Source organism: Tasmannia lanceolata, unplaced genomic scaffold, assembly GCF_043159265.1.
Source record: "Tasmannia lanceolata isolate RefF3 unplaced genomic scaffold, GAP_Taslan_0.1 ptg000015l, whole genome shotgun sequence".
In the NCBI taxonomy this organism is placed as follows: domain Eukaryota; kingdom Viridiplantae; phylum Streptophyta; class Magnoliopsida; order Canellales; family Winteraceae; genus Tasmannia; species Tasmannia lanceolata.
Genome location: NW_027518692.1, coordinates 56,109,902 through 56,134,176, shown reverse-complemented (window position 1 = coordinate 56,134,176; position 24,275 = coordinate 56,109,902). Strand labels below are relative to the sequence as shown.

General features: G+C 36.7%; 2 protein-coding genes across 4 annotated transcripts; one reads left to right on the top strand and one right to left on the bottom strand.

Moving 5' to 3' along the window:
• Positions 1-305: 305 nt before the first annotated feature.
• Positions 306-11,412, bottom strand: LOC143892552 (uncharacterized). Of its 3 annotated transcripts, none has more exons than XM_077397261.1 (10): positions 11,200-11,409; positions 10,964-11,065; positions 9,248-9,309; positions 9,069-9,152; positions 8,891-8,922; positions 8,666-8,747; positions 7,983-8,226; positions 6,551-6,778; positions 3,140-3,432; positions 306-971 (listed from the first exon to the last, which is right to left on the bottom strand). In XM_077397261.1, the coding sequence occupies exons 1-10, from the start codon at positions 11,221-11,223 to the stop codon at positions 689-691; spliced, it is 1,434 nt and encodes a 477-aa protein (XP_077253376.1). In that variant the 5' UTR covers positions 11,224-11,409; the 3' UTR covers positions 306-688. The 3 variants fall into 3 exon arrangements, with proteins under 3 accessions (XP_077253376.1, XP_077253377.1, XP_077253379.1); XM_077397262.1 differs by having other exon boundaries at positions 306-962; positions 11,200-11,407; XM_077397264.1 differs by lacking the exon at positions 6,551-6,778 and having other exon boundaries at positions 11,200-11,412.
• Positions 11,413-13,549: 2,137 nt separating this feature from the next.
• LOC143892551 (ras-related protein RABF2b-like) lies at positions 13,550-22,962 on the top strand. The gene is made up of 7 exons (XM_077397260.1): positions 13,550-13,702; positions 14,615-14,692; positions 14,790-14,957; positions 19,841-19,889; positions 20,190-20,263; positions 21,754-21,847; positions 22,628-22,962. The coding sequence occupies exons 1-7, from the start codon at positions 13,664-13,666 to the stop codon at positions 22,726-22,728; spliced, it is 603 nt and encodes a 200-aa protein (XP_077253375.1). The 5' UTR covers positions 13,550-13,663; the 3' UTR covers positions 22,729-22,962.
• The last annotated feature ends 1,313 nt before the right edge of the window (positions 22,963-24,275 follow it).

The following is a 24,275-nucleotide window of genomic DNA, read 5'->3' as shown; positions in this document are numbered from 1 at the left end:
CCAAGGGAGATGGTATCGATATTCCCGTGTTTTCCTAATGGCTTTCAGTCTCTGTGAAACTCCTTTCTGATTGATTTGAACCTAAACAACCTATAAAACCTACTCAGGGAAGCTTAAAAAAAGGAGTGGCATTATCAAAATACGGGATTACAGCTATCATCTAGGCCATGTTTGGCAACCATGAAAGATTCCCCCCAACACCCCACGCCCCCGCCCCTAAAGTAATAATCCATGGAAAAAAAATCCGGATTCCCAAACATGCCATTTGTGAAAAAAAAAAGCCAATTTCAGAGTCTTGACATTTTCAATATTTTGCCTGTACTGTGTTTGCAGCTCACATTTTAATGTTTATAAGTATTACAATGATCTGTTTTACATAGAAAAAGAAAAGAAAATGATCACCCACCATTGAGTTCCAGGAGACATCAAGGTAACAGCCCCCAATATGGCTGCATCTAGTTTCTGTAAAAGCTATTAATAGCACATAGAGATAGACAAAAGTTCCCCTAAGAAAATAAAACAAGAAGAATCCAATGTCCAAGATAAACCTCAAGAACCATATTTCAGAACAACATATACCAAAAGATTACCTTGGGAATCGACCTTTTTATATGTAACCATCTGAACATTTTGCAATGGGCACTTTATAACCTGATTTGCAGTTTCTTTAAGGCATCCAATAAATATTTCAAGGTTGAAGAGAGCTCCCTCCGTGGCTTTGGTCATTTACAGGTAGATTCACAACAGGTATATCCAAGCTACTTCCCTCTGCTTCAGTAGAGATCTCTTTAACATCAGCTATCCTTGCATCTGTTAACTGAAAATCATGGCATTCGCTCAAACAAGCTTTGTCCACATTGTCCTCTGACAAGTCCACATGCTTTGTCAATGGAAGGGTGTTATCAGCACCCGGGGAAGACTCGGCCTTCTCTTCAAAGACTTGCTTTGCCTTGCTCTGTTGTCTGTTAAAACTTAAAAGGAAAATTTCCACCCATTATATGCAGTTAAATGTCAAAATTTTCGAATCATGGTGTACCCACACATAAGGCAAAGTTGGTGTCAGTCCTCACGAGTTATTGGAAAAATAATATATAGAGAAGCATTCAAAATTAAGGGATTAATCTCCTAATACCGATATGCTCAAGTATTCATAACTATTAATTAATAATAAGCCAGAGATCAGATCGACTACTATACAGAAAATAGTATTCATAACTATTGTGAGTAAATATCACAATGCTACATGTGATAATGATGCACTACAAGTACACTGTAAAGGTAAAGTAAAGAATCTAATAGTAAAACACGTTTACCCCTACTGATGAATTAAATTTGTGTGGTATACTTGTGCAAGGGAGAAACCAGAGACACCCAGCAGGTCCTCACCATGGATCCGCCATAGCCACGAGATCACTGATCAGATTATCCTGACCATGCAAACAGAGGGCTTTTGAGGACCGCAAAATGATGGTTAAAAAGAGACTAAAGGTCAATAGTCAACCGGTAAAAGTGCCCAAGTTGGATTAGGATTATCCCCTCAGTGATCATTTTGGCTATATGGCCAATCAATGGCAAGGCCTGCCTGACAAACAGTCCTGACCTTGTAAATGCCTTCCATATTTATGGGTCTGGATTCAGCAATATGGAGAAATAAAACTGTTTTAAACTTTTAATATTGGATCATGCCCCTTGCATAAATACATAGTACCACGCTATACAAGAAGGGAAATGATAAATACGCCCCTTTTTCATCACTTGGGACACCCAGCTGCATTGTACGTGGCAATCATGTCACTTCTTTCCTTCAAATGTGAAGTACATCGGCCCGTTTGCAGTCATAGATACACATTAGCTGGGTGTCCCAAGTAATGAAAAGGGGCGCATTTATCATTTCCCTGGAAGAAATATGATACATTATGAAGAACTATATAATAGAATTAGGAAAACAGTATGTATCACAATTTTTCAAAACAAATCTCATTTTTTTAAATCATATCAATCATACCACAAAGTGAACTGCGATACTTTCATAAACATTTTCCTTTACAACCCACCCAAGTATGGTCTCAATTGGCTGACAGTATTTAACCATGAGTTAGATATGGAAACACAAACCATCAAAATGATAATGGACAGGAGTAATCCACTGCATACATGGCTCAAATGTAATGTTATTATAACTGTTAACACATGGACCACAGGTAAGTGACAGAGTGGACGGTCAGATGATATCATGTCTGCAAGATCAATGCATGCAAAAAATCAAACAGCTTTGCAGAAAACTAGAAGGACATGTTTTTTCACCACCAATGGCTGACAAGATCAAGGACCCAATCACCAAACAAGTGATGGTGGGCCATGTCGGGCCAACGCCCATGCAAGTTAATCTTCACCATGAACCATCACTTCAGTGTTTTTCTTTAATGATGCAACCAATATTTTGTTGTAAATAGGACTCCATTTTATTCAGGAAACTTTGACAGAACTAAAATCCCATGTGTAAGTAGAAACGCCCGCATAAACACAGAAGATGCCAGACCTCAAAAAATAGACTTGGAAATCTAAAAGACTAAGATACCATCACTGGCAATGGAATACTTAATTTAACCATTATCAATCCGGAGAGAACAGAAACACCACACATGGGCGGAGGGCTTTCTAATTTCTTGTTATTCCCTTGCTCATTGTCCCATGCATTGATTTTGGTATTCGGTATGTTGTTTATTTGTTCATATTCTTCACTGTTTCAGTGACACCTTTGTCTTACTATGCTCCACTTTATCATAATTGGTGACATCCTAGTTCTTATAAAGAAAATGGTAGATGGAACGCCAATGAATGATGTTAGATGCAATTTGACTAAAACACCAAGATTTCAAATGGGACTACATATTTGTAATTTCCACATGAGAAATGAATGAAAGACAAATGATTATAGAAATAACCAAATCGAGACCCCAACCAAACACCCAAAAGGAGGTTAAACTATTAAAGTTTTTACGGTAGAAGTTGAAACTAAAAAAATAGATAACAGGATTCAAAATTTAACACTAGTTAAAAAATGAAGTTATAAGAAAATAAACAGGTTGCAGTGAATTTGTTTTTTCTTATAGAGAGTAAAGATAAAAAGGGGGAAAACCTTTGAACTTGTGCTTGCAAATGATTCACATGTGCTACAAGCTCCTCCTTTTCTTTTGCCGCAACCAAATCTTTTTCTACAGCATCCTTCTGTTTAGCTTCAGCATCAGCATATAAAACCCGAGCCCTCTCTTCAGCTCTAAAAACAGCTGCTTCTAATATCACAACACGTTCTCTAGCTTTTCCAAGCTCAGAACGCCATAGATGTGCTTCTTGAAAGGCAGAGTCTCTTTGTTTCAACAGTTGATCTCTCTCTTTCCTAAGAATTACCACTTCTTCTTCAGATGTTCTCAACTGTAAATTTAATTAGTAAAAGTAATCCAAAATCAGGCTTTCTAGTCGAAGCTCATAAAAGCTGTATGAGGATGGAAGCAAAGAAAAAACAAAAACAAATTGTTATCAACACTAATGTACAATTACAGTTATCACTGCTGGCACATTTGCTATTTCTTTAGAAAAAGCAAGATATCTGTATATGTGTTAATGATACATATGCTAACGATTATATGTACATATGCGCCTCTATGCAACTATAGCTTCAGGATTATCATTTACCAAAAATTTCTGAAATATAACACAATTAAAACTAGATATAGCCTTTCACTCATCCAAGCAGTTCTTTGAAGTCAATAAATGTGTCAGTACTATTTAGGGACAACTCGCCCATGGTTAAATAAAATTAAAAAATGGGTCCAAAGAACAAAGCCACTAAAGATATACCTAATAAATATAAAAGAGAGAAAGCCAAAAAAAAAAGGAAGATCAATGGGTCAGGGTGAGTGTTGGTGGTTGGTGGATGGTGAGGGAGTTCATGGTAAGCTCTCTTTTGTGAGGGACTTCATGGTCTAATCCCACAATAAAAACTTCCTTTTACAGCTCTACAGAAGAAGAAAGAAGAAGAAACAGACGGCCTATCAACTGTACAAACAGGCACAGATCTGTTCTAAGTTGTAACTTATTTTTTCTGTTTTATTCTGTATCATTTTGCAAGAAATATCATCTTTTCCTACAAAGCCACATCACGGAGGGACTACAACTTAACAAAGCAGAAACCATTTCACAAACAAGATGAAATCAAGGGTTGAAGAAGATGTGAAATAAAAAGAAAAATTAGAAAAAAAACTAAGCTGGACGGTTAATAAAAGGAACTACAACAAGAGAATGTCGCCCCAATCTTTGAGCTCTTTTATGGCAAGGAAGAGCACGGCGGGGAGGGAGGAGAATAAGAAATTTCTTATATATATATATATATATATATATATATATATATATATATATATGAGTTTTTATATGATGCCCGACCGGGTAATTTACAAGGGCTAGGTGGCCTTGCTATTTTGATGGTTGTGCATCATATAAACTCTCTCTCTCTCTCTCTCTCTCTCTCTCTCTCTATATATATATATATATATATATATATATATATATATATATATATATATATATATATACAAAAAAGGTGTCTTAAATGTTTGATGCCGAAAAACCTCCTCCTGGAAGAAGAAAGGAATTGAATCAACAGCAAAAAAAAAAGAAGGAAGAAAGAAATTACAAAACCAACAGCAGAGCTTGAATAATCAGCTGGTAATTGGGAAAAAATATCCAGGTCGATTGTTGAGTCCCAAAATCCATCGAATCCTAAACTAAATCAGGGCATGCCCAAAAACCCTAAAATAGAAGAAAGTCTCTGCCGCAGGGTGGTCCCAAATCTTTCACAAGATTTGGTTTATGGTGGGAGAGAGAGAGAGAGAAGAAAATCGGGGGAAGGAGGAGTATATTGTAGATATTAGGGGAGGGGAATCGCGAGCACGGCCACAGGATGGAGGGGGTGAAGAGATTCGCATCATCTCTTTTTGCAGAATTCATCTCTTTTTGCAGACTTCGCATCATAAAGAGAGCAATTCCGAGCTTCTCTAGAATGTTCTAATATCTCATGAGATTTTATACGTATCGCGAGAGGTAAGAAAAAGAGAGTGATTTTATTTCTTTTTCACAGTTTTTTTCCGAATTTTCTTACCTTTCTCGGATTTTTCTTGATTTGTTCAAAAACGTATTAAATTGACAATGTGCCCTGAGGAGGAAGGAGAGGACGACACGTGTCTGTGAACAGTGAAACTCCCCTTCCTCTTTATTATATATATATATATATATATATATATATATATATATATATATATATATATAGAGGAAAGTGTTGGTGAGCTTAAGCTCACCAAACTTATGGTGAGCTTAAGCGCCCCAATCACATGGGTCCCACATTTTCTGTGGTGATCCAAACCATTCATTTGCAAGGCCATATCATAGATAGGGTGTGTACCAAAAATCAGCTCCATAGAATCATCCTAACCCCTCCATTTGTGGAGGACAAAAATGGGCAGATTTGTGGACAAATAATGTCTGTCCATTTTGACCTCCACAAATGGATGGGTTAGGATGATCCTATGGAGCTGATTTTTGGTACACACCCCATCTATGTAAGGGCCTTTCAAATGAATGCTTTGGATCATCCTAACAATGTAGGCCCCAATGTGATTGGGCACTTAAGCTCACCATAAGTTTGGTGAGCTTAAGCTCACCAACACTTTCCTCATATATATATATATATATATATATATATATATAGAGAGAGAGAGAGAGAGAAGTGTTCCTGCGCAGCTGTACGAACTGCTGTACGAACCAATCGGTGGCTTTTTAAGTGTTCCTGCGCAGCTGTACGAACCGATGTACGATTGGTCACTTTTTGTGGACCCCGCAAAGGTGGACCCGCTGTACGAGCCAATCGGTGGTTTTTTAAGCCACTTAAGCGCAGGAAAGCTCCCTGCGCAGGAACACTTTCCTCATATATATATATATATATATAGAGAGAGAGAGAGAAGGGTTGCTGCACTCGAGCGCAGCTAGGCTTAGCTGCGCTCGAGCACAACAGGAGGGGGGGCCATTTTGGGGGGGGGCGCGGGGGGGGGGGGGGGGGGGGGGGGGGATCCTAACCATTCATTTGGAAGGCCCCATCATGGATGGGGGGCCTACCAAGAATCAGTTCCATTGGATCACCAATGGGTGTCCATTTGTGGGGCCAAAAATGGACAGATACTGTTTGTCCACAAATCTGTCCATTTTTTGCCCCACAAATGGACACCCTAAGGTGATCCAATGGAGCTGATTTTTGGTGGACACCCTACCCATGAAAGGGCCCATCAAATGAATGCTTTGGATCCCACCCAAAATGTGGCCCCACCCTGTTTCTGTGCTCGAGCGCAGCAACTCTATCCTCACACACACACACACACACACACACACACATTGGCACCTTTATCATGGATGACTCCAATTGCTTCTCTGTTTCCTTGGTTAAGCGTACACACACACACACACACACACACACACACACACACACACACACACACTCTGGCACCTTTAACATGGATGACTCCAACTGCTTCTCTGTTTCCTTGGTTAAGCGTTCAATTTCTGCACACGCGATCCTTCGCTCTGCATCCATTGCATGAGCTGCAGAGGCCGCAGCTTCAGCAGCATCAGCTGTATCAGATAATTTCTCCGCAATCTCTTTTATTGTTGAATCACGAGCACGAAGGTCCCTAGCCAATTGTTGTAATTCCTCATCTTTCACACGAAGCGTTTCCTGCAAATTTTATAATGGGTTCCATCACTAAGAAATTAATATGATATGAACAGTGCGTTCCATACCATTCATTAAAAAAAAAAAAAATTTTGTTCTGATTTTTCAAGTTTGGAAAAATTTAAGAGAAGGATATCTTATAGAACCAACCCCAACTAGTTTGGGACAAAGGCTTAGTTGAGTTGAGTTGAGTTGTGTTGTGTTGATATCTTATAGAAGGCTAGTTCCTTACAAAATTTTCATTTAGACCAATGATTGCTTTTTAATGAAATGCCCTGCATACAAGATCCTAAATCATAAGAGGCGCCAACAATTTAAAAGTGGATGAAGGAATTGGAAGATAAAAATTTGCCGGAAGCTAGTGTACTTTAAAAATGTCATTATGAAAAGTGGATTCTCTATTTTAATAATGTCAGTATGAAAGGCAGTAGCGAACATATCAAAGAAAGCATATAGCAAAAGTTTGAACTGAAAAATCTATAGGTCCTCAAATCAAGTATTTATGAATTGAAGTGGATCAAAATAGAGTGCTGAAATCTATAGGTCCTCAAATAAAGTCCTGAAGGGTATTTGAAAATAAACTTTGACGGGTCTAGTTTGGGTAATCCAAGCCCGGCTGGTATTGGTGGCCTTGCTAGGAATTCTGCAGGGGTGGTGTCTTGGGCTTTTGCTGGCCCAATTGGTAGAAGTGACTCATCTGAAGCTGAAGTTAAAGCGGCTTTTCAAGGAATAAAACGCCTGAGTAGAGATATGTTCGATAAGGTGATTGTGGAAGGTGATTCTTCTAACATAATCAGTTGGCTATCTGGGAAGGTTGCACCATCGTGGCGATTTCTTAGCTTCTTTGAGGAAATAGCTGATCTTGTTTCAGGTTCATCCATAGTGTTTAAATTTGTTACAAGATCAGCCAATGGTGAAGCTGATTCCCTTGTGAGATCGGGTGTCCATAAAGAGGGTTTGAAATGGTTTGATCATCTCCCTCCGTGAAATGTATTTTTAGTCTTTTCTTGATGTAATTTTTCTTTTCTTTGTATTTCTGTGGACCATCTCGGTTCCATTCTTTCAATATATTGCCATTTCAAAAAAAAAAAAAAAGGTGCTGAAATTGACTTGGGCAGGAAACATACTCAAAACGTGTGGGATGGAGAACTGTAAACAAATTTCAAAACCATGGAATCAAGAAAAAAGAGTACGAGTGATTATATACCTTCATGATTGTCAAATCATCCAATTGACCATCATTTGTCCAGCCATCATTTTTCCTGTTTGTCAATACGCCTAATGCTGCCCTCATAGATATTCTCATTGCTGCTTCAATTTCTTTGGCAGATTCCATCGCTGTCGAGTTGGCTGCAGCAACTACTGTTGCAACTGTTCCCAATGTTGGAGAACCATTCCCACTTAATGAATTCACAGCCTCCTTATGAGCCCTTAGTACCAACTGTGTTGCACTGACATTAGAAAAGAAAGCAGAATAAAACACAAAACGAATTAACATCATCTCCATGACAAAGATAAAGCAAGTAGTGATGAGCAGTTCTCCAAGAAGTTGAATAATTAAAATGTAGAATGGAAACAAGAATTGAAGGCATCAAATGAAAATCAAAGATTAAATAAAAAGAGTAAAAGTGTGAGGGTGTCCAAGATCTGACTGTTCTAGTTGTTTTTTGACACTTTCAAGACTTCTCTTCAAACATCAGCCAAAACATGCCTAGTCTCATCACAGTAAAATCTAAGTAAACATGTTCTGAACCTTGGTTAACATCAGTGGGTGTCCTAAAACATGAAGTAATGAAGAAAAATAGCAAAGAAGAGATAAAAATACCAGGAACTTTTAACAAATTTCTTGTTTCTACAGAATAAAACCAAGTGGAAGCTCCGCAAGCTTACTGTAAAGTAGATACCCAAGCTCTAGCAGCACCAGGAGTTTCTGCACAAAGGAAGTACTCTTTTTTCTGTGGGGTCCCAATATCTGAAGACTACAGTTAAGAAACATAAAGATAATAGTTAACTTAAGTGGATAATACTTAAGTCCCTTGATTAAACCCAAAGAACCCCAAACTAACTATTCTCTATATTACCAAGAAAAATTAATATCTTGAGGCATGAGGATACATATACAGCAGCCCTCGTACTTTGGTAGCCCACTGCAACAAGTAAAAAGAGGAAACCATTCATTACGAATCTAAAAACACCAACATTTTTCTTTTTTTGAGACGGTAAAAGAGAAATGTATATACATGGTTGTTTAATTTCTATCAAAGAGAAACTACAAACAAAGTATCGAGCTTACTGGAAATTCACAGGAGACATCGCAATTGTGCTGGTTGAATCAAATATGATGGTGCCCTTTATAACTGATTCATTTCTCCGAGTCCTGGAACATGCAAATGATAGGATTATAGCAAAATATGATACCAATGTAATTTCTAAGAAAAAGGGTGTTTTCTCAAATATGATGGGCTACTTTACTTGTATTCCATTTTTCCAGTGGTAGGGTCTAATATCACCCATCGCTCATTCCATTTTCTCAGCTGTTCAGGAATTAAAACCAATTATCAATCAAAAATGAATAATGAAGAAAATATACTAGCTATAAAAGTATTACAGGTCAGGTAAAATTATATCATGACTAACTTGCAACAACATTTCTCATAGTGCACCTTCAACTGTCCGTGCATAGTTTGCATTGTTCCAGTATCTAAAAAAAAATAGGATTGCATCTTTAAACTCCCTACATGAACCTCAACATTCTATCTGTCAGAAGGATTGCAACAAAATGGTTTTTGCGCTTATTAGAATTAGGTATAGAAAACTGTCAATAGAGAAAATGGTGAAATTCTTTTTTCTTTGAATGGTGATGATGAAATTCTTATATAGATACTATGTTGTATTTGACAAACAACCCACCCACACTTTGGTTCCTTGTTTTGGTAGTTTTATATGGTTATCCATCTATCTATTTCTCTATATGTCAACACCCCTACCACCTGCAAGGCCCCATTCCTCTCCTATCAAGGAATGACAGGAGCAAGTATCACCATCTCCTCTTTCTCTCTATTGACGAATTTCTCCAAACCAAAAACTGTTTTTTTCTTAGTGATTTTACTATTCAACTAGTGCTGTATTAGAGACATGCCAACTACATTGCTATGGTTCTTCAGCCTCTAACATTATGTGATTACTAATTCCCATTCCTTGATAGATATTTTACTCCAAGAAGTGCACCAAATTGTCATAAAAAATGAACAAACCCTAATCCAGTAACAAAGTGCAACCGACTCAGAACTAATTCACAATATTTACTCTTTTCAAAAAAAAATATTGACTCTTTAACTATTATCAAATCCCTAATAAACACATATCCACAACAAAACATTTAAGCGGCCGTTTGGATACGCGAATTTTAGAATCCAGGTTTTTAGCTTGAAAACAGTGTAATAGATGGTTCATGATCAAGCTGTTGTATGCTGTCCTGACAGCGTTTCTTGGATTTTAAGTGAGAAATCCAGGTTTTAAAAATATCTCCTGCATCCTGAGATTTCTAAAATCTGGAAATATGGGAGGATCTGCTACTCTCTTGCTGACGGAAAGAAGGGCGAGAAGTAAAAAAGAGTCAAAAAACGACGGCTGGTCAGCTTCTTCTCTTGTCTCTTAAGCTAAAATTTTGAAGAAATCCCGGATTCTAAAATCCGTGTATCCAAACGGCCCCTAAGAGTTATCCTTGATCTTTGTTAGGTTTAGGTGTTCATGTAACATGTAATAGTACACGAGATGTTCCAAATTGATTTTGTGGAAAAATTTTGGGAAGGAAAAATATTTCTAAACTTCCCTACTTGTTTTTTACACACAAAGAAGATAATTGGAACTAACCCTCTTCAAATTTCATTTAGAGGAGGGACTTATAATTTATGATAAATCCGTCCAAATTAACCTAAATCATATTATTTCCCTCTAAATCGTGTAAAGAACATAAAATTCCCAAGAAAAAATTTTCCATCAGAAATGTTTTTCTAGCCATCCAAACTTAATTTCTACGGAAATAACAAACAAACATAACATAACATAACACCAATAACAAAATGAAAAATGAAAAACCTAAAGAGAATAGAACTAATTTCTGAAAGTAGAAATAAAAAGAGAAAAAGAAAAGAAATTCCTGATAGATAGAGAAATAAAAATCCGTACGTTCTCGGAACGTTTGAGAAGAGGCCCCTGCAACTGATATCTCCCCGAACCTGATGCCAGCTGGCGCTTGATCTTCTCCAAACTGTTCTCTGTTTCTCCAAACTGAGAAAAAAATAAAAGCTTTATTTCTCGTGTAAGATCAAAGGGATCGAGCTAGATCTATTTTATGGTACAAAAGAGAGAAAAAAAAAAACCCTAATTTTCTGAAGGAGAAGAAGATGAAGAGGAATTCTCACATTAGGAATTCCATTAGAAGACATGGATCAGAGGGATTACAGAGCAGAAAAATTAAATATTTTACGAGGTTTTAATTTCTTGGATTGGATGGGGTTTTGGCTGTTATAGGTTTTTCCATGGACTTGCAGTTGAAATGGAATGGATTTATTTTGCGGATGCTCCATGCTAACGTGCGCCGTATGGCGCTTTCTGCTTCTTCTTCTCTTATTGTGCGCCACTTAACAGGTTTATGGTGACGTTTAAAGGAAGGCGTGACTGGCAAGTCCTTTGCCAAGGTGGAAAATAAAATAATGGAATTTGCTAGGGACCATCGCAGAAGGCATTTCGGGGTCGGCTGTTGCATAATAGAGCAGCCACATACGCTCAGTTTTTGTCTTATTCATCTGATGTGCTGCTCTCTCATGCAGCAGCTGGCCTGTGAAATGCATTCTGTGATGGTCCTTGGCAAATCCCTAAAATAATAGATCAATGTCACCGTCAGTTTCGAGTTGCTTTAATTGATTAAATGATAGTGTCCTTGTAACCAACGCTTATAAAATACCCTAACGAGGAATGAGAGATACAAGGGCCTCGGTTCACTTAATTATGTGGATCCAATCAAGGGACCTTCTCCGGCTCTTTACACAAGGGCGCCCTTGCATCTATCATTCCTCGATACTAAAAATAGTAAGCTCTGTGCCTTTTGATCTTACAAAGGGAGTAAAACACAATTCACGTCCATGTTTTTCGCTAGAGTGTGTTTGGCTCTCATAAAAAAAATTCCATTGAATTTTAAAGAGCTGGCCCCCTCTAACAACTTGATAAACTAAAATTCAATGGAAAAGAATTTCATGGTAGCCAAACATAGCTCAGAATGGGCATAAAATTTGTTTAACCCCGTTTTATTTTGAAATAAGCATAGCCTTGAAAACAAAAAAAGCCTCGTCTTTTATAAAGTTTATAACCTACGACCTTGGTACGTGTGGCATTGTCGAAGTGAATGTTTTAGATGACCCTAAAACAAGGTAATTGCTAGCGTCCATGGCAAAAGGCATTTCGCAGGTGGTCAATTGCACGTCCGACCAGCTACACATGTTCACTTTTCAGCAGCTTTTGTCTTCATTCACGAAGTTGCTGGTCCGACATGCAGCAGTACACATGTTCACTTTTCAGCAGCTTTTGTCTTCATTCACGAAGTTGCTGGTCCGACATGCAGCAGCAGACCGTCTGTGAAATGCCTTTTGCGATAGACCCTAGTAAATCCCCTCAAATGTGTCTTCGTATTATTTTTCTTATGAGGAATGATAGATACAAGGGAGCCCTTGCATAAAGAGCCGCAGAATGGCTCTTGATTGGATCCACGTCATCAAATGTAACTGCTTTTACTTTTTCAATTGATTTTAAAATGTAACTGAAAATGACGTGGATCCAATGAAAGGCCCTTTTGCAGCTCTGTATGCAGGGGCTCCCTTGTATCTATCATTGCTCTTTTCTTATACTTAAAATTCCATTTGGTTCAAGAAAGTGACTTTCGAAGGAAATCTGAAGCAAAGAAGGCAAAATTTAAAAAAAAAAAAATTCCTTCATATTATGTGCAGCATTTTGGTTTAAGCCAAAGAAAAATCCTGATTCTGTCAACTTTTTATGTTGACTCGCCTGAAAAGAAAATAGCTTTTTTTAAATTGATGTTTTTTTTTTCTTGTATTTTCCTGTTTGGCCCTAGCTGAAACCGAAACCAACACCCGACTCATCTCAAAACCCAACCCTACTCAACCCGACCCAATTTGGAGGCGAGTTGGGTTAGGTTGACCATTCTCGACCCAAGGCTCGGGTTGGAAAAGGTTAGGGTTGAGGGTGGGTTAGGGTTGGCCTCAAATCGACCCGACCCGACCCGTGTTGCACCACTAGATGAAACCAAGCCTGTGGTACTTGCTCAGGTACATATAGATTGCTTCATGAAGTTTGACACACTATGAAATCTTCACTCTTGCACTGGCAATGCACCACTCGATGGCCAACCAAGCTCTAAGGGTAAAGAGCTTTAGCAACCTACTCACTTAGCAGCGAGTGGCAACCAAAGGTGATATATATGACAACTTCTCAAGACGCAACGAGAAGAGGTACGTTTCGGATGTAATACTAACTACGTCCCGTGACAAGCGGGATCCCTTTTCACTAGTGTTTCCCTCCTAATAATGTGCCTCAATAAAAAAAAGGGGTGGAAATATCATTCCCCATATGTAAAATTAGAATTCTTCTAGATGCCGGCGGGTCGCTGTTTGTTCACCGCACCAAAGAACCCTCATTTATGCAACGATGCCACGTGTCATATAGTTGATTTTATATAGTTTCCCAAAACATTGTTATCGACTTATCGTGTCTTCGGGGTTGTTTGTTGAACATCTCTTTGGTTCCTTTTTGCTACAACCCATCAATCTATTTTTCAACTTTCTATATTTCCTTTTTGTTTGGAATTTTCGAGTTATGGCGAGTACTAGAAATAAGAATTTCAATGCGAAATTGGTGAGTTTGTTTTTTCTCTTTTTTTGGATTCATATTATGATGCTGTTCAGACTTTTGATTCTGAATTTTCTCTCCTTTTGCCCTTTTATTGTGTATCTGTTTTATTATGTTTCCAATTATTTGTTAATTGATATACCCTTCTTATTCTCTCTCTCTCTCTCTCTCTCTCTCTCTCTCTCTCTCTCTCTCTCTCTCTCTGATCTTGTTGTGGGTGGGTGGTTCATACTCAATTTTATATTTTTATAAAAAATTGGATGTGGGTGTTGCTTTGATTGTTGATATTCCCAATTTATGATTGTTTTGCCCATCTTATTTTCTCCATGGTAATTTTAGATTTTGTGAGTTTTTTTTTTTTTTTTCCTTTTTTTTTTATGTTTTGGTGGTTTTTTTTCATTGATGTTTATTCACAGGCTATTTTTCTCAATTTAATTGTGGGTTTTCCTTGCTATGATTGTAAGGTTTTGCATGTCTTCATTGCCTTTTGTAATTTGTTTCTTGTAATTTTGTGGGTCCTTTTTATCCTTTACATTGTGATTTCTTTTAAATTAATTGGTTTTGTAAATTCATAAGATCAAGGTTTGGATTTTCATCCCTATTTTGTTATTATTTTGAGATTTTGCATATTTTTATCTATGTTTGTGGTTAGAAATTGTTCATCCATACAATGAATTCTTTTTCTTTTTTTGTCTAGAATTGTTTTCCCTCTCTTCTTTACATTGGTTTTGGGAATTTGTGTGAAACTTTTCATCTGAATTATGATGTGGGTGTTGGTTGGTCTTATTGGTTTCTCATGCTTACATGCTAAGAGACCATCTGAATTTCCAAGCAGGTTTTGATTTTGGTGTTATATAGATGAGTTTATGCGGTTTTGGTTGCTCAATTTTTATTTGGTTTTTGGGTATGATAACTCAGGTTCTTCTTGGAGATGTGGGAGCTGGAAAATCTAGTCTTGTTTTGCGTTTTGTTAAAGGCCAATTTGTTGATTTTCAGGTTGGTTATTATTTCTTTGGAATCTAGAGCATTTAATGGCATTTCAGTTATTGCCTTTCTAAAATTTGGCTTATTTGCTTGTAATTTGGTGCTGCAGGAATCAACCATAGGTGCTGCCTTTTTCTCACAAACATTGGCTGTCAACGATGCCACTGTGAAGTTTGAGATTTGGGACACGGCGGGGCAGGAGAGGTATCATAGCTTGGCTCCCATGTATTACAGGGGAGCTGCAGCCGCCATAACGGTGTATGATATAACGAGTCCGGTGAGTGAAAATGATGGTATCTGGTTCATGTTGTTTGATTGGATATTTTGAGATTTTTTTTAATGAAAAAAGGAGTTTCTTTCTGAAAATGGAGTGAGCATCCATTCTTATGCCGGGTTTGGTCATTAGAGTCATGTGAAACTTTGAAGGTTGAACATATATGGTATGTAGATCTAAAATTTGTAGACACGAAATTGAAGATAGAGTGTCATGTCATAGCTGCCAGCTTTAGGCCGCTTGTACTCTGCTTTGCTATTCAGATGAAAATTATTTGTGAATTGGTTAAGTATTATAGTAAATATTTAAGTTCTTATTCTTCAATGAATAAACACTTAAGAGCTACTGATACTGCTGTGTTTATCAACATTCTGTGATCATGAGGTAAGATAGTTTTTGTTCCTCTTGCCAATCATTGCCATTGTGAAAAGTTGCACCATTGGCGTGAATAGCTTTAGGTTCTGATATTAACTTCCAAGACTTGTAATTGTGACAATTTAGCTTTTTTTGGACATGCTAAAGGTTCCACTAGTTGACTATTGCTACTTTTTTTTTATTCTGTTCTTTTATGTTTGTTGTTCAATGAAAGAATTTCAGATGGTCTTAGTTTTTCTGATATATTTGTGGCATTGATGTTTTACATATGTATCAGTTTACCATTCAAGTTCTCTAATTGTCAGCACATTGATATGTAAATAGAAAAATGGCATGTGGATTCTGCTTGGCATGTATTATGAGATGGCATTTTCATTATATTATGTTTGCAAGATTATTCAGAGAGAGGCTCAACTTATGCTACTCTTGGCAATTTGTCATGAATGTGTAAACACAATGTGTAAACACCATTCATGCATGTGAGACTGCCTGCTTCGAGTTACTGGAATTTGACACCCTCAAATCATTATTAACAGTCTTTTTTTTAATGATATTATTAACAGTCTTATTCCGCTTGTTTTTCGAATGGGGTCTTATTCCTCTTGTTTAAATCACTATTTGTATCAATAATTGTAGAACATCCATCATTGGTTAATAGTTGTAGTTTAGCATGGTTAACCAAGGCTGATGCAAGCACAGATCATGAAAATGCCTATAATTTAACAAAGAAAATTCAAAAGAAGTGCGTCAAAATGGGACCAAGGAAATCTATAATAGGTCCTAGAGGGCTCTACCATCACAAAAATAGGCAGGATAGGTCATGAAAATTTATTATGATTGTTGGTGAATTATATTTAATATTTGGGTAGAGTTTAAGTGGGTTCTAGATTTTTTTTTTGCTTGTGTGTGTGTGTGCGCGCGCGCGTGCGTAAATTGGAAGCTTTCCAATTTGGAGTTTCTGAGATTAAGAAGAGTTGTTTTGGGGTCTTATTTGACAATTAGGGGGAAATACTTTTTATTTTATTTTTGGGTTGTTTTGTTCATTGAAATTAGGGTTTGTTTATGTCAATCTAAGGGATCAATCTGATCTTACATACATACATACATGCATACACATGTATACACGTGGATATTAAGTTTTGATGTACTCTTGGTTTGAATAGTAAAGAGTATGAATTACTTTGTATAGCTTTTGTGCTTTCTTTTTCTTTGTTCTAGAATTGGATTGATAAAATTTATTATCGTGTCATCTCTCTTTAGTTCTATTTTGTACAATTCATTTGTTATGTTTGTGTGATTATTTAAATTTCTTACACTTTTTTCACTTTTGATAGATTTCTAAGATATTACTTTCATCAAATGTGTACCAAAGCAATTTTGATATGGGGAATCTTTTAGGATTTCAATGATTTCAAAGGAGGCTCCTACCACTAATTCAGAAAGAATTATTGATTTGATCAGAGTCTCCAAGATTCATTCAGAAAGAATGATGGATTTGATCAATGTCTCCAATTTGTTTTGCAAAGGCTAGATCGACTATGTTGTTTGTGGATTCACCATCTAGGGAGGAAAACTAGGTAGCAGAGGTGATCGAGTCTGGTAAGGAGATTGATGAAGGAAAGTTCGTCATCAACATCATTCATAGATGTGGCTTTACGTTTGACGTTTGAGATCAAGTGCATGATTATCGAGATGGGGATTGATATATTTGGGGTGCAAGAATGGAATCACGGGTCATGAATGGAGGTAATATTCGAATTCCATGGTAAACTGTGTACAAAAGTTTCTCATGGGGATCATGGACATAATGATTCTCAAATAGAAGATCAATGTAGCGACTTTGATTTTTCGGAAATTGATGATTTGCGCTACAATGAATGTCTAGAAGATGAACTAGACAAAAACATAGATGACCCGAAAGACACTTTATTACTTCCCAAGGTCATCAATGAAGAAACATGGCAATGTTCAAATATCTTCTGCGGTTTGACTTGCGAAAGTTGAATGGTAGAAAATGTTCGTACTTGAAGATGCAACCTCAATGATGAGTTCTCCGCAATCTGGGAATAATTAATGCAAAAAAAAATTAAAAAAAATCATATACATGCCTGCAATTCAGCATACAAAATTATTTTGGAGAAGAAGGTTTGTCAAGACCCTAAAGTAGGCTCAATGACATCATCATGGTATCATGCCACTGTCAGTATTTTTATGTGAAGGAATCAAGTTATCTCAATATTTGGCCAGTTATTGATTACGATTTATTATGGTTTTAAGGACTTTTATTTAACTTTTTCTCAAGTTAAGGTATTGGTGAGCCCTATGAAAGAATGGGTAGAAATTGGAATCTTTGCAATAAAACTTTGTTTGGGTCTTACTTAGAAACTTAAGGATTAAATTTTATGAAAATTAGGAATTTAGAATAGGTTTAGGAAAGAGGCTAGAGAATTTTCTGTAGCTTTGTTATTTTTTTTTTATTTAGAGAAAAGGTAATGTGTTATTTATTTGGGTTAACAATATGCAATTCACTTTCTTTTTTAGGATTTTCTTAAAGTAAATTCTTTAAGGTTGATCTAAGGTCTGTGATTGATCATAAATCGATGGGTTTTATTTTGAATGTATCATAAATCGATGGTTATTATTATGGGCTTAGTCTTCCTGCTCAATCGAGCAGATAACGTTATCTGCTCGGTCGGCCAGAAACACAGTGGCTCACATTGTTTGGGTGATCCAAAGCATTCATTTGATGTGCCCTCACATAGATAGGGTGTGCCCCAAAAATCAGCTCCATAGGATCATCCCAACCCTTCGAACTGTGGAGGTAAAAAATGGACAGATTTGTGGAGGTTTATGCCCGTCCATTTTAACCTCCACAAATCAAAGGGTTGGGATGATGCTATGGAGCTGATTTTTTGGGCACACCGTATCTATGTGAGGGCCCATCAAATGAATGGATCGCATCACCCAAACAATGTGGGCCCCCACTTTTTTTTGGCCGACTTTGCAGATAAGTTATCTGCTCGACCGAGCAGAATCACTTTTCTGTATTATTATATTAGTGTTTAAGTGGCTTTGAGTCTACATATATTTATTTGTGTGGGTAGAGTTACTGTGATGTCCTTTAGGATTAGTTTATGTAGAGTTATGATTTTCTTTGCAAAGGTTTTGATCTTTCTTATTTTGTCTAGACTGATTAACCGTATTGCCATTTTATCGCTTTTTCCTGTTCTATTTTGCATAATTCGATAGGCGTGCTTGTTATGGCTGTTCAATTCTCTAACATGTTTTCTTTTTTTAGTGGATTTCTAATAGATTAGAGTTGTAGTGTTGGTTTGTGGAGGCTTGCATATCTTCTCTAACAAGTTTTCTACTGTTAGTGGATTTCTAATTGATTAGAGTTGTAGTTTTGGTTTGTCGAGGCTTGTTTATCCACTGAAAAAGATTCTTGATATATATGAGAAATTGCCTGTTTCTTTCTAATACTCTCTTTGTGAGGTTATCAAGATATTAGGGGTTCCCTTTCTATAACTGTCTCAACCCGTAGATTTTATAAATTAAAAAAATGAGGTTTTCCATTATGAATTTCGGGCATGCAGTATCCATCCTCAATTAAAAAATGTTAAATAAACGCAACTATAGGCTTGCAAAAGAAGGCACAGACAGGGAAGGAATGACAGTTGTCTCAGGTGCTTCAACCCTCCAGTAAGAGCCCCTGATGTGGTTTTGTTCTGGGTTGAAAGATCACCACTTGTTTATCCTTGTGAGATTAGATGCTGGGCACTAACGGGCTGTTTCAGTGCAATTATTTCTCAGAGCAATTATTTCTGCTAGGATTGCAGTTTTTTAGCCCTTGCTTTTCAACTCTGTATATGGCGTGATTCTCTTGTAAATGATGGGACATCTTGTCCCCATATCTGCACATAAAAGTTACCTGTTTCAAAAAACAAAACAAAAAAAATCCTGATTCAAAACATAAAGTACTACAACCACTACCTTGTCTTGAATACGTTCGGATTATGTGCAGTTAAGATCACGATCACCAATATTACTAAAGCAATGTAATCACTGTTACTGCCATCAAGGGCCATTCATTACTATGATCAGATGAATTGAATTCTTGAACTGTACAAACTAACATTGTAAACTGACCATGGTGATGAGCTAACTGAGCTCACCTACCCAATTTGATCAACTAGCCATATTGCTACCTATAGAGTGAACCAAATTGGATTTAGGGATCTATAACTTCCACAGATGCTATTAAGTGCATTATTGCATGCATATATATGCTTCAAATTAGTAGTTTGTTCGCTGGCGGAGGAGTTTTTTTTTTACCCGGAATTTATCTAGGAACCCGGGCCGACACCTTAAATTTTATTAATATGATGACAAGTAGTTCTGAAAAATAAATTTTATCATTTTGCATTTTTCTTGATTATTTATCTGCAGCTTATAACATTAATCGTACAAATTCCTTTTTTTCTTGTATTGAGTACTCATTTATTTTGTAGGCTTCATTTGCCAGGGCAAAGAAATGGGTTCAAGAACTTAAAGCACAAGGTAGTGTGTAAACTTCTTCATTTCAATTCATGTATGTCATGTAGTGAACATCTTTAAGTTGGTAGAGCTACTTGCTTCGAAACATTTTTTTCCTATGTATATCTGGATTCTGGAATCTAATGGATATGAGATACTTTTGAAGCATCTGAGTGAAATTGTGTATTTTTAACCTGTGTGCTTAAAGTATGGTTGCTATTATATTTGTCTCTTCTTTTTCTTATGAGTATCCCCAGAAAATTATTGAGCAAATTTTTATGCCTTTCCATCCTGGATTATTGATCATGCTTGGTTTTTTCGAAGGTAATCCAAGCATGGTTATGGCACTTGCTGGAAATAAAGCAGATCTCTTGGAAGCGAGGCAGGTGACTGCTGAGGTAAGTTATTTGTTTGCTGTATGCCAGTCTATTTCCATCTTACATCAGAATTTCCACCGCTTTCTATTCGGTTAGGTTCAGTAGTGCAATCACATGCAGCTTTATTTATATTTGAACAGGTTGCATCTGTGCAATCCTAATGGCATGCTGATGTAGTTAAAAAAAACAGTCCATGACTTATCTCGGTAGGGGAGGAACACATAAACCAGGGGAATTTTATCATCCCACCATCAACCCTTTAGCAATGTGTAATGTTATTTTGAATTAGTGATAGAAATGATTGGTCAGGATCTACCTACATCAGGGGCGTAGGTAGTTTAGGTGGTTCACAAATCACAATCCAAGCAAACTTCAGCTCACAATTTTGTCACCCCAGGGCCTATAGTTCAAGTCTTCAAAGCCCAATGAGGACAAAGGAAAGGGCCCCATAATTGGCCAGATGTAATGATCTCATCTTGGTGTTGTGCTATGTCTCACATGTTACGGCTGAGCACGGGGAGAAAAGCAGGCTGGTTTTCTTAATTCTTAAGAAATTTTGCTGAATATTAAAAAAAAGAGAGAGAGAGAAATTTTGCTGAATTTTATTTGAATTTTAGAATCCTCTTTATGGATTTAGGAAGTCCCTTCTGGAAATTTGTGTATATCAAGTTTATTGGATTTTGCCATTCAAAAAAAATAGTTTATTGAATTTTGGAATTATTTCCATTTTATAAACTTTCCAAACATGAGTTTTGAAGAAGATTCATGAGTTTTTTCTAGTTTCCATGCTTACTAATAGCCTTAGTTTTGGAATTATTTCCATTTTATAAACTTTCCAAACATGAGTTTTGAAGAAGATTCATGAGTTTTTTCTAGTTTCCATGCTTACTAATAGCCTTAGTTTTGGGACTGAATATAATCTTAGTTGAAAGATGATGGATGGCTGTAGAGGTTTGCTAATCTCTTCTATCTCTCTGTTTTTTCCCTAAGTTGTTTGATTCTGGCACCTCCCATTACATGATTTGTGATTGCTCACATTTGGTCTGTGCTTCTATGGTTGATGGATGGTTCTGCTTGTTTCTAAAATTTTGGTGTGTAAAAGGAACATCTTGGTCTTTTCTTTCTGTGTCTTGCATGTACAATTCACGCGGTAAGGGGTTTAGGGTTGGTTCTGTAGCTCAGTGAAAATGTGATCTGCAGCGTATCCTTGAGGTCATGGGTTCAATCCCAGCTTGCTTATCTTTGACCATGGTAGTTGATGAAGAGACTGCCTCTAGTGACTTACCTAGTATCTTGCTTTTTCTTTAGCTTACTGATATAGATCTATTTACTGTTACCTGAGTTGAAAATTGTCTAATCAATGTAAAATGCTTCCTTTAATTAAAAGAGTACAATTCTTGAAGGATGTATGAATAATCCTAGCTGCAGCAAACATTTTCATCAATCTTGTCTGTTAATTCTGTATTTAACTTTAAGCTTGTACTCCAAATTATGTTGTGTTATTGTTGCAGGAAGCCCAAAAATACTCTCAGGAGAATGGCCTTCTCTTCATGGAGACATCTGCAAAGACTGCAATAAATGTGAATGACATATTCTATGAAATTGGTAATATTCTAATTTTGATGAATTAAAGACATCTTCATTTATGCATGCATCCATGAACAACACACATGTTTGGAAGTTATACCATATGGGCTAAAGGCAGCATAGTTCAAAATAATTTTTTAACCCAGAATTTATTTAGGAACCTGGGCCAGCGTCATGACTTTATTGATATTAAGCAAATGATACACGAGGACATAATGTCTTGCCTCAAAACCCAAAAAACAAGAATGAAATCACTTATGCCGAATATTTGTAATTTCCAATACATCACACCTTAAAAAACCCCTTAGACAGATCTTTTCATTACCAAAAGACTTGATTACATTTCATATAAGAGGGGGAATTGGCAAGAGAATCTGCCACTAGGTTGCATTGATCCTTTTACTGTTGTATTTTGGTTACATCACTTAATAAAATTCATTACCTTCTCTCTCTAAAAAAAATCCGCTACCTGGTTGCCTTTTCTATATTGGTGGGTAAACCAATCTATATGCATCATTGTATCTATTTATATGGGCTGTGACCCTATAGTACAAAACCTATCTACCATAAATGAGCAAAAGTTCTCTGTGTGATTGTTTTGGATTGTTAATATTAGTCTATATTTCGTGATATGCCCCTTAACAGTGAGGCTTGCCAACTGAATATCCAGATATCGAACAAATCCGCTATATAGATGGTTTAGAGTTAGTAATAGGAAGGAAAAATAATATCCAATTGCATTCGTATATATTGTTTTTCTAGTGAAATTTGTAAGTCATACTATTCTCTGTGTTACAGCAAAGAGGCTACCAAGTGTTCAACCCGCTCAGAACCCACCAGGAATGATTCTTTTGGATCGGAGAGCAGACAGAACAACAAATACTTCTTGTTGCTCCTAACCTTTCATTCACTGCTTCATCTTGGCCACCATGCATGCATCGACCGGAGTCACCGCCCTCTTGAACTTTAACGTCACCTTCTTATCTTCTATTGAAGCAGGCTTGTCTTTGGTCGGTCTGAGATCCTCCACTGTTTATTCTTTTATCAGAAGAAGTGTAAATGAATGTTATGCATTTTGACTGACCAATCTCTCAGTGAAAGGGTATGCCAAGAGTATGGCTTTCAATTTGTAATTTTGAGTCCAAGAGTCAGTTTTGGACTCGCAATCAGTTCTCAAAATCCAAAACAAACGGGGCCCTATGAAGTTGGAGAAAATGAGTCATAACATAGGTTTTCTTTAACTAATTAACATGTTACGTGCGTGGTGGCCCAAGCTGTGGGAATGTTTCCTTTTTGGAGTAAGATTGCCTTTTTAGTTGATCTTCAAAATAGCAGTTTAGGATTTGATTTCTTTTAGGAGATTTGGAGTTGTACAAGATTGGAAGACTCTCCTATATCATCTTGCTTTTGTAATTGCGCGAAGGAATCAATAATTTCAAACTCAAAACTGTGTTTTTGCATACAGAGGACTGACCCTCCCCTCTAAGTGGGTGAGAGGCGGATCTTCCCTCTAAGAAGATCAATCATGTTGTGTTGTGAACTGATTTGGGTTCGTAATATAACATAGTACTGTGCGTGCGTGGTTTGTACCAAGCCGGTTCTATGTTATCGGATGATTGTAGAATTGCAAATTGAACTTCTTCCATCCTATTAGAAGACTTTGGAGGAGAGCAAATTGAGCATTAAAAATTTGCGTAGCAAACTACATTCAAAGAGTAGAAGCTCCTCGGAAACATTCATGAGACTTAAATTGAAAAGAAGTAGTAGTTTGTAATACATTCCTTGTCATCCCCATGGTGACTGCAAATTTTCTTTTGTGCCACAACAGCCATGCCGGGCAACCATGATTGGTGCATCCAATCATAGTTACCAAATTTTAGGAATAAATGAAAAATCTTTATTTTTATGCTCTATTTTAAACTTTGTAGAACAGTTCAAGAAATCCCTTCTTTTTTGAAAGAAAATGCAAGAACTTCAACCTAAAATTTCTGAACAAAATATGAGTTTCACAAATAATTTGTCAACTTCTTATATATTATTTCTAAATCTTGTGAGAAATTCAAAATTATCAGAAAAGAAAACAAATAATCTAAAGAGGAAGCACAAAAACAAGGAAGCTACCACGTTTTTATAACAAGTCCTATTTGTCACAAACACACTGACATTTTGTTGGCAAGCCTCGAAATAGCCCTTTTTTTTTTCTTTTTGAATAATGAGTTTAAGTCTTTTTCGCGCCGCTTTTAAACATAAATTACCAAAAAAGAAAAGTCATGTTTTGCTAACTATGGATCCAAGAGGCAGTTAAGTTACATAAGTATATTTAAGGACCTCCTTTTCTTAGTCCTTTTCTATATTTCTTTAAATTTTTGAGACTAATGTGAAGCCCATTTAAGGCACATTAAGTAGACTTCAATTCAAACAGAAAACAAAAAGAAAAGTAAAAAGG

Coding starts and splice junctions, on each gene's coding strand:
- LOC143892552 (XM_077397261.1), bottom strand. CDS start 11,223: ATGTCTTCTAATGGAATTCCTAAT. Junction 8,748..8,890: donor GTACGAGGGCTGCTGTATAT/GTATCCTCATGC, acceptor TGTAGTCTTCAG/ATATTGGGACCCCACAGAAA. Junction 3,433..6,550: donor TGGAGTCATCCATGTTAAAG/GTGCCAGAGTGT, acceptor TTAAATTTACAG/TTGAGAACATCTGAAGAAGA.
- LOC143892551 (XM_077397260.1), top strand. CDS start 13,664: ATGGCGAGTACTAGAAATAAGAATTTCAATGCGAAATTG. Junction 19,890..20,189: donor TCAAGAACTTAAAGCACAAG/GTAGTGTGTAAA, acceptor GTTTTTTCGAAG/GTAATCCAAGCATGGTTATG. Junction 21,848..22,627: donor TGACATATTCTATGAAATTG/GTAATATTCTAA, acceptor TCTGTGTTACAG/CAAAGAGGCTACCAAGTGTT.